The sequence below is a fragment of the Laetiporus sulphureus genome (genome assembly GCF_001632365.1).
Source record: "Laetiporus sulphureus 93-53 unplaced genomic scaffold LAESUscaffold_70, whole genome shotgun sequence".
Taxonomy (NCBI): domain Eukaryota; kingdom Fungi; phylum Basidiomycota; class Agaricomycetes; order Polyporales; family Laetiporaceae; genus Laetiporus; species Laetiporus sulphureus.
In genome coordinates this window covers 65071-74409 of record NW_024468579.1, presented here as the reverse complement: position 1 = coordinate 74409, position 9339 = coordinate 65071, and the positions used below count along the sequence as shown (strand labels likewise).

Here is a 9339-nt window from a genome sequence, read left to right as displayed (position 1 = left end):
TCAGAACTGAATTGCGATCGTCTCTCGAGTCTCGAGCGTATTCTTGACCGGATCTCAAGCCTCCGAACAGGACGGCATTTGGGTTATGAAAGATCACATCGTCGACGCTAGTATGTTTTTTGCTGTCTGATCATCGTCGGCCTCAACCGAGTTCATATTGGATAGATTTCCCTCGCACTCTAGATCAACGCGTATACCACCTCGGTATTCGCGCCGGAGAGGTAGCTAACCGTATAGTAAGTGGTCTTCGAATAGTGTTTAGCGATAGGAAACTGAACTGTGCTGTCTCAGGTCACAGTAGGGTCACCTTCGCGTGCTCATGCCATCGCCAACTATTTAGATCACTCGCCGAAACCGTTCACACTGACATCAGAACGCGGGTTCACGACTATCACCGGAAGATACAAGAATGTACCTGTCTCCATCGTCAGCATTGGCATGGGTTATCCGAACGCGGACTTCTTCGTGCGGGAAGTCAGGGAATGTCTCACCGGAGATATGGTGGTGGTGAGGTCAATGAACGCATGCGTGGTTGATGCAGCAGAGCTTTTTTTGACGATTCGAAGGCTCGGGTCGTGCGGAGCCCTGATAGATGTTCCCGTAGGTTCTGTGATCGTGCCCAAATCCAGCATTGCGGTCACCAGGAACTACGATTTCGACTTCGTCACTGGCCAATCAAGCGAGCCTCCATATAGACTCAGTAAACCGGTCAGTTTATTATTGGCTGCCGTTAGAGCTGCTGACATCATACATCTATCAATGAGGTGCTCGCTGATCCCGAGTTACACCGTGCTGTGAGCATTCTGGTTGTCGTGATCATCTTCAAGAATCGCTGACGCTTCGATCCATAGGTACAAGATGCCTTGGAACGTTCTCGCCCATCTACATTCCAGACGACCGTTGTATCCCATACAATGAACGCGTCTGCTGATAGGTTCTTATAGCATGATATATGTGCCAATCATGGTGCTCACTATTTGCAGTTTCTACTCTTCGCAAGGACGTATCACCTCGTTTCCCGACCATAACGAGACGTTGATACACACCATGAAAGCTCGACATCCCGACCTCGCCACGCTAGAGGTACGATCCGTGTCAGCGCAGTTGCCTCTTCATCCCAGAATTCTCACGCCTCGCTCTCAGATGGAGACTTTCCATATCCTTCATCTGGCTGCCAACTGGCCGTCCTCAGGACATGCGGAACAATTGAGCGTGCCTCCCATCAGCACCCTCCCGGTCTCACCTGTCGTGTCACTTCCGCCTCCGCCGTCGAACCAACCACAGCCACCGAACGTCTCCTTCTCTGACAAGGCCGGCAACCTACTGATGCCGAAACCTCGCATCCGGGCTGCTGCAGCGCAAATGGTTTTTGCCTCGCGCACATCGCAGGACTTCATTACGCCCGATCAGGTTGCGGAGATTGAAGCATGGTGTGGCAAAGCGGTGCTCGAGGCCCTAATTGGCTTCGGCATCGAGCCGTCGGTAAGTCCGCGTTTGGCGCATCTATGAAATTCTATTGCTTATACAGCGAAATCTTTCAGAGGCTGCATGACGAGGCGGGTAGCGTGTGGGAGCTGAGGGATTTTTGAAGATGCCGGCTATTGAAAGCGTTAGATCCCGTTCCCGAGCAGGCTAAAATGCGATCAGCGATGATAAGCATGCAATACAGTTCGGTCTCAATCTTTCTGAATGCTCGAAGCTGATCTCATGTCGCTTGCTATTGTCGCTTGGCATCGTTGCGCTGACTGGCCAATGATTCTCCGCGAATCTGCTTCACTGAGTATACATCAGCCGGTACGCTCCGTTTGGGTGTCCGCGCCATGGAGCGAAATATAATGCCTTGATGCAATATCTTCTTGATAAATTTCCCGACTTCATGTCTCGGCGCGTCACTGGCAAATCACCGCGGCGGTCAGTTATATGGATAAAGCACACAACTGCCCCTTCAAACACCCACATTTGGAGAGCCATCTTGGACGGCTCCCTACTGTCTCGTCCTGGAAAATTATTATTTAGCAAGGGTCTTTGAAAATATACTGGGAGCTGGTCTCGTCGAAATCGAAGGAAATTATGACATTCGAAGAAATCGCGATGGCCGAAATGCGCTTTTCAATTCCCCTTAAGACAGTGGGATGGTATAATCATGCATTTGCTGAGCCAAAATCCTCGTTTCAAACAGAGACATCGCTCAATACGGCCGCCAGGCCTCTTACATCCCGGGGCGTGGCCCTATTCGTTCGACGGTCCAGCCACTGCCAGTGGTACAGCCGCACACGCGCTTCGCGCGCCACCCAGTCCACGTGACCGCGAAGCGCTAGAAGAAGAGCCGACCAGCAGTGAGTGGTTGCCTTCCTTCCCAATTCCTTCCTCTTCCTCTTTTGCCTTCCCTCCCATGTCGTGGACGTGAGCGCATCTCTGGGACTTTTCAAGTTCTTTCAGGTTATCTTAGCATCGAGATACCCAGCTTAAAGCTCGCAACGAATACGGACACCATCTGTACAGCTCACGGACAGCTGCTGTTACGCAGCACGCAAAGCACATACGCCTAATCTTCCAGACTCACTGTGGATGGCTCTCGATGATACTGCACCGGAACTCGACGAAGGCGCCTTCCGCGTCTTCGTCCGCTCGTTTGCCATGATCATCGTTTCCGAGATCGGCGACAAGACCTTCCTCATCGCCGCTATCCTCGCTATGCGGCACCCCCGGCTCGTCGTCTTCCTCGGGGCTCTCTGCTCGCTGGTGGTCATGTCCTTCCTCTCGGCAGAGCTCGGAAACCTGCTGCCCACGCTAATACCCAAGCGCTGGACGCAAGCATGCGCCGCTGTGCTATTTTTAGTCTTTGGCGTTAAGATGATGCAGGAAGGCAGGAGCATGCGCGCGGACAAGCTCGAGGAGGAGATGAAGGAGGCGGAGGAGGATATCGAGGGTGACGAAGCGATGGCCGACGGGACGGGCATTGTGATGCACCACAGAGAGGATGTGATCCCACTAGAGGAGATCGAGGAGGGCGGCAGACCGAACGGCCATAGACGCAGCATCAGCGTCATCTCGAGTGGCAGCACACCCAATGGACGCATGCAAAGCCGGACGCGGAAGTATGCAGAGGCATTGAGAAACTTCTTCAGCCTATTCTTGGGACCTGTCTTTGTGCAGGCTTTCGTGCTCACCTTCCTCGGCGAATGGGGTGACAGAAGCCAAATATCCACTATCGCGCTCGCCGCGGCGCACGTGAGTTATCCTCCAGCGAGATTCTCCTGGACGTGATTATTGATGCTGCACACGCAGAACGTATACCTCGTCACTATTGGAACCGTCATTGGGCACTCGATGTGCACTGCACTTGCCGTCATCGGTGGTCGATATGTCTCCACAAAGATATCTGTGAAGCATGGTGAGCCGTTGTGTGCCTTCCGTAACCTGGCAGCATCGCGTTGACATGTTCACCTCGGACACCAGTCACCCTTGCAGGTAGCATGCTTTTCCTCGCATTCGGTTTACTGTACCTCTACGAAGCCTTCTTATCGATAGACACGGACAGTGCGGACTTCAATCCTGCGAATTAGTTTACGACTCGTACGATGCACAGAAAATTATCATAGATGACGCGCCCATGGATGGATCAATATTATTGCTATGGTATAATCTGCATAACTGGCAAGCTTCCCGGTGACATGTGAAGATATGCAATGCTGGAGCCTCATGCTCAAGCTCAAGCTCCAAGGCACCACTTACGAGAATTCTGATCGATACGTTACACGAGCATCTCCGGTCAAGCACCGTACTTCGCGGGGCGCTTTACGCTGTAAAGCCGAGGATCATTGAGCGGCCCAGGTAGGGCATGCTCTCAGTGAACAAAGGAACTGAGACAAAAGGGCAACAACAGAGCTCGGGATCATGATTTGTACGTAGTCCATCTTTAACTGCGCACTTCAGACGTTCATATGAGTTCCTGTGACAGATGGCGGAGCCACCATAACCAAACTGAACTGCGCATATATGGCAGATGATGAGCTTCGCTGCTGTTCCTGAAAGATTTCGACTCGTCATCCTGCCCACCTCACTCCGACGGTCAGTGCAATGGAGCATCGCGAGCTTAGCCGTCCTTGGCAGGAGAGTTCGCCCGCGGGTGCACCACGAACAGCATTGTTTACGCGGACTGGGCGAATGAGTGTACGAGGGACAACTTGCGCTTCATATGACATTTCTCATAATCCACTGTTTACCAGGTAGTTCACAATAAACGCCGGATGCAATAGTCGTTAAACGCTTGGTACCCGCAAAGGTACAATGCGCTGACCGCTCAAGGGCGACAGCAACATCTATCTCGTCATTCGACGGGTTGCAATCTCCGCCTTTTCACTTGACAGTCGGCACATAAGTCAAGCATTCGAACTGTCCGCGACGACGCTGTCCCACAAGCTCGAAGTCCAAGGAAATCGATGCCGGAAACAAGGCACATGAAGTGCGAGACGCCGTCAGGGTCGCGAGGGTCCGCAGTGAACGGATCCAATAGCATCTTACACAATCCGTGCGCGAGACTCGTTGCCCTTGCCGTGGCGAGAGGGACCTGGACGTCGACGTTAAGTAGGACTTCTTGCAATCTGCAACGGAAAGACGCAAAGTAGCGAAGGCGCTCAGGGACGGACGGACGATGGGATCTTCGGTGTCAACGAGGAGATTGCCGGCTCTGCACCAGGCCACGCGCTGAGCAACCCGCTCGATCTCCGCATCTGTGAGAGTTCGAGTGAGCTCTTGTTTAGAGTGGAATGCGATGCCAACCACCAGGGGCAGGCCGATTGGTGGTCTGATGATGTGTGCGGATCTTGCGACAACAATTGCATTTGCTGCCTCTGCATCATAGCTTGTGAAGAGAGGAGTGAAAGTGGGACTTGGGATATCCTCTGGAGCGGAATACTTGGTTTCGTCAGTGAGAATGAGGTTATCGAGCTCGAGGTCAATGACGTTTTCTTATGTCTCTGAGCATGCAAAGAGGTCGGTCAAGTTTCCTGCGTGAGCAATAGCAAGTTATTGTGTAACACGAGATGGAGAGCCGGGAGAGATTCTGACAATCATAAGGTGGCATGAAGACGTGCAAGTAGCCGCAAATAACAAGAGAGCGCTCCTGCAAAGGTGATAGTCCTGATATGTCCGATAAAGGAACATATCGGACTTGTTGCGCAGCATCGGCCCATTTTTCATTGTAAGGTCCATGTCAGAGATTACGCACGGATGTCAAATCGGCGGAGTAAAGGAAGGGAAGGGCACTAACGCCGTATTAACCACAGGTGCGCAATTCGCAGACTGCAGAATATTGTAAGGACTCTTTCAAATTCAAAATATTGGTTACTCACCGCCGCAGTGTAACAGAACAGGAAAAGGCCGATACTTCAGCTGTGGACGAATAGTCGGATGCGAGTTCTAGAATACGCCGGGAGGTTTTGAAGCGTGATCATTGCTCTGAGGAGACTTCTTCACACCCAATTCTTATCAAAGATTCAGTTTCAGGTTTAGCAGATGCAATTTATACTTGCCATGTTGCACTACTTGCTACATCCTTGCTGATGAAGAAGTCTGAGATAGGATCGATTGTACCCATGCTCCTGGGCCCCTCCACAGGATGTCTAGCGCACTGGTCTTTAAACGATTTGCAGACGCGAAAAGCTCTGGCAGTGCAATGAAGTGAGGGGTATATTGATTGTGGCTGCGGTGATAGACGTTGGATACTAGTCCGCTCTGGCACGTCCGGGTGCAGAAGAGCCCGATGTGATTTTGACCGCGCCGTCGCCTCATGTGATCTGTAACGACTTCTGGACAACTATGGCTTTTCTTGAATTTGGATGCGACGGTTCATGGTCTTTTCGACCAGAGACAGGTTGTGCATAGCGGCCGATGATTATAGCGGCGTGACAGACGCGTCGCGAAGCACGTGTAATATGTCACGCCGTGTCCCCAGGGAGACTCTCAAGTTGGCAAGTTCAACATGTAATATACCACAGAGTCCAGACCTTGACTAGGATATCTACTTTAAAGGCAGTGGCTGCTTGCGGTCGCAACATACTCGATAATCATACCATATTTCTAGTGAAGAGCCGACCCATTGTCGAGCAGCTTTCAACATGTCGAATCTTCCTCCTCCATCACTTGACGGCGTGCTCACAGTTAGTGCATCGTCCGTGATCAACGCACCTCTTAGCGGACTGTGGGAGATCCTTCTCGACTTTCCATCGTACCACGAGTGGTGAGCATCTGTGCTCGTCTCTTTCTGCGACCTTTCTCACAAGTCTATATCACTATCAGGAATACGTTCGTGTAAGATCAGCTTTCTCCTTCGGCGAGGGCGTGTTTGGCTGAAGGGCTGACGCATCCATCTAATAGCCATGTCCAGAAAGTTGTGGATGCATCTGGGAATCCTCTTCCAGACCAGACGCCTCGGGAAGGCCAGTATATTCTCATGGAAGTGTACATACCTCCTACACCCGACATGAACCGATCGCCTACCTCTCGTCCGCTTGAAATGATCATCGCGATAGACCATGAGACTCACCGTCTTGCATGGAAGAACCTCATGCCACAATGGTTCCTGCGTGCTGTGCGATGGCAGGCACTCAGCGTCATTGAAGGCGGCAAGACGCTGTACGAGACGAGAGAGGTGATGTCAGGGCCAGGAGCGTATCTTGTCCGCATGCTTATGAGCAGCGGGCTGCAGAAGGGATTCGAAGCCGTCGCCGAAGGATTGAAGAAGAAAGCAGAGGAAGTGCAGACGTAGGTGTCACGCCGTACTGAGATTCTTTACCATTCTCGTTGTATATCACGTCTCCCTTCTCGTTCTTGTCGAACTTTTCCGAGAAGCTTTCGACCTGACATGCCAGCTTTATGTAAAACCACAGATACTTCGTTTCCGCGCCGGTCTACCCAGCAGATGTCTCATCACGTCGTCTACATCATGATCCCAGCCATAACTAGTCTTCTTCATATCCCATTCTGGTCTGGGTTTGGACATACATATGCTGGCGGTGTTCAGGACAAACATTCACGCATACAGCTTGTGCGTCGATAGTTGGTTTCCTACATAGCTAGCTATGTTTGATTCAATCCGGTGCTTTCTCTCTTCCTGCGCAACATGACCTTTCCTGTGCTAGTCGGGCGGAAGCAAAAGCGCGTATGTACGCACACAATGTGCCTCAACGTGAGACTCCTTCAAGCAAGCGGACATACAGTGTCTTCCCTTCCCAGCTGGACTTCAAGAGTCATCGTCCAATGACAACGCAGCTCCTCATACCCACCTCCACGTGTTGGAGATTATTGTGCTTGAATGGTTCGGGCTGCAAGAATTTATGATATCCAAAACAACGGGGAGTTTTGTTTTAAGGATCTGACCGATTGCCGCTGCGTCGGGCATAGGCTTCGATGTAGACATTGGGGCTACAGCACGTTAGTCTGCGCGCCTGATGACCCCGTTCGGACAATCGGAGCACAGACATGTATCCGAGAGTCTGAACGTGGACCATCAGGAGCGGTGACGGGCGCACAGGCGGGCGCATTCTGACAAGAACTCCAGCATGCGTGACCGGAATCGTTGATTTCTTCTCCTCAGAGTGACGATGACAAGAGGAAATCAACGATTCTCGGTGACTGCGGGCGCGATGTTCAATCAGGAGCGGTTAGGGAGTTAGTCTAGGTTCAATGATTCTTAGAGATACATTGGAATAGCCGAAGTCCGTGGACGTTCTATTAAGCACAGCCTTTTTGGACTATGGCGGCACGTTCGTGGGACATCATCGTGCATATTGAGATACGCTGGATTATCATGAAATTTGTTAGTGAGAGCTGTCACGAACCCACTCACAAGGCACCGGCTGAAAAGCGCATGCCTGTACCATCTGTTGCAAGCTCTATAATTTGACCTATGTGTAAATATGATGGACATCGTAAAGGTTGTCTTGTCAAGTCGCAAGGCTATCACAAAGCAGGCAGCGAGCACAGACGGAGCGGATATCTGCAGCTCAGATTGAAGCGCGGTCGGGAGAGGTTGAAGCATAGAAGTGTGATAATATTCATCTAAGAATCTTATGATACTTGGGGCCTCTGCTTCAATCCAGGCAACAATATGAAACCTGGCCATTGTGCGAAGAAAAAGGCAAGTGCCACCGACGTGTAAGCGCCCGACGGACGCGTCTTGTCACATGATGTGTCACGTATTGTCGTGCACGTCACATCACGCTTGCATTCCAATCGACAAGGCCGAGTATTATGAACTCTCCCATAAACTCCTTCTTGCTCTCCACAAGTAATAACATCTTTCGCATACCCAGCGGCCCAGCTGATGTCTGACTTTTTTCCCATTTCTCATTTCGGGACTAGTGCTTGACGATATCATTCCCAATGAAAGTATCACCGTTAGATCTCCGAGTTGTCTCTGGAGTCTGGCTCATCCAGGCATTGCATCTTACGGTGTTGCCATTTTGCCAACTTCCAGATACTTGGGACTATCTCCAGTGGCTATGTGTTTGAGGCTTGTATTTTGTTTTGCACTGGCTGTTTCTGCTTATCACCCGCTTGTTAGAAGCTGGCTGCTTCTGCTGGCGAAGTGTGCCATTCGTTGTTCGGCAGACCTATCTGCCAGGCTCTCTACGGTCACAATCCATGATCTCAAGTGCTGTTATATGCTTTCCATGGAAGCTTGACTGTGGGCCTATCGGACACCGATTCTTGCACGCATCACTGCCGTGCATGCAGGAGCCAAAACCCATGCCCTGACAGTTGGCATATAGACACGAAGTCTCAATCGACGGAACAGGCTAGTTTCAATAAGCGAAGATAGATCTCCATCCTATCATGAACGCCACCCGGCGTGCAAGACGACATCGGTGCTATAGGAGATGGAAGTCAATACCGGTGAAAAATGATATCTTTTAGCCTTTCGACAGGTACCTCCGTCATCTGTGAGAGCTGTCCCGTCTTCCTCCAACCGCTAACCTTCCTGTAAATGTCACTCTGTACCACCGCTGATCCATCGGCATTCGATACTAGTCCACTCAAATGTGCCCATCGTGTCCATACGTCAGGGTGCTACCGGCCCTTTGATCCTTTATCATCTCACCCCTACCATATGCACCGAATATCTACGTGGTGTGGGCCTTCAACCGCTCTTACAAGCCGCTAGCAAATGATTGAACGCCCTTGACGTATCCATCAGAAGGCAACTCCCAGAGCACAAAGACGTAACAGAGAATATCGGTACGCCACTTCTTTCTTCATATACCATTAATGCTAATATTAGAAGGCGGAACCTGCTCTGAGCCTTGTTGACAACACCGCTCTCCGATATTTTTCACT

The 9339-nt window shown here is 51.1% G+C and overlaps 3 protein-coding genes across 3 annotated transcripts; all 3 read left to right on the top strand.

Moving 5' to 3' along the window:
- Positions 1-1843, top strand: LAESUDRAFT_731827 (purine and uridine phosphorylase). The gene is made up of 9 exons (XM_040910123.1): positions 1-110; positions 166-236; positions 292-512; positions 567-708; positions 765-794; positions 852-934; positions 984-1083; positions 1144-1482; positions 1542-1843. The coding sequence occupies exons 1-9, from the start codon at positions 86-88 to the stop codon at positions 1587-1589; spliced, it is 1059 nt and encodes a 352-aa protein (XP_040758632.1). The 5' UTR covers positions 1-85; the 3' UTR covers positions 1590-1843.
- Positions 1844-2568: 725 nt separating this feature from the next.
- LAESUDRAFT_739413 (UPF0016-domain-containing protein) lies at positions 2569-3566 on the top strand (the record flags this gene model as incomplete). The annotated part of the gene is made up of 3 exons (XM_040911003.1): positions 2569-3231; positions 3289-3394; positions 3460-3566. The coding sequence occupies 3 exons, from the start codon at positions 2569-2571 to the stop codon at positions 3564-3566; spliced, it is 876 nt and encodes a 291-aa protein (XP_040758631.1).
- Positions 3567-5995: 2429 nt separating this feature from the next.
- LAESUDRAFT_687453 (uncharacterized protein) lies at positions 5996-7138 on the top strand. The gene is made up of 3 exons (XM_040905954.1): positions 5996-6241; positions 6301-6312; positions 6379-7138. Exons 1-3 carry the CDS (start codon positions 6120-6122, stop codon positions 6767-6769), a joined length of 525 nt encoding a protein of 174 aa, XP_040758630.1. The 5' UTR covers positions 5996-6119; the 3' UTR covers positions 6770-7138.
- The last annotated feature ends 2201 nt before the right edge of the window (positions 7139-9339 follow it).

Coding starts and splice junctions, on each gene's coding strand:
- LAESUDRAFT_731827 (XM_040910123.1), top strand. CDS start 86: ATGAAAGATCACATCGTCGACGCTA. Junction 237..291: donor GAGAGGTAGCTAACCGTATA/GTAAGTGGTCTT, acceptor GTGCTGTCTCAG/GTCACAGTAGGGTCACCTTC. Junction 513..566: donor GGAGATATGGTGGTGGTGAG/GTCAATGAACGC, acceptor GACGATTCGAAG/GCTCGGGTCGTGCGGAGCCC.
- LAESUDRAFT_687453 (XM_040905954.1), top strand. CDS start 6,120: ATGTCGAATCTTCCTCCTCCATCACTTGACGGCGTGCTCACAGTTAGT.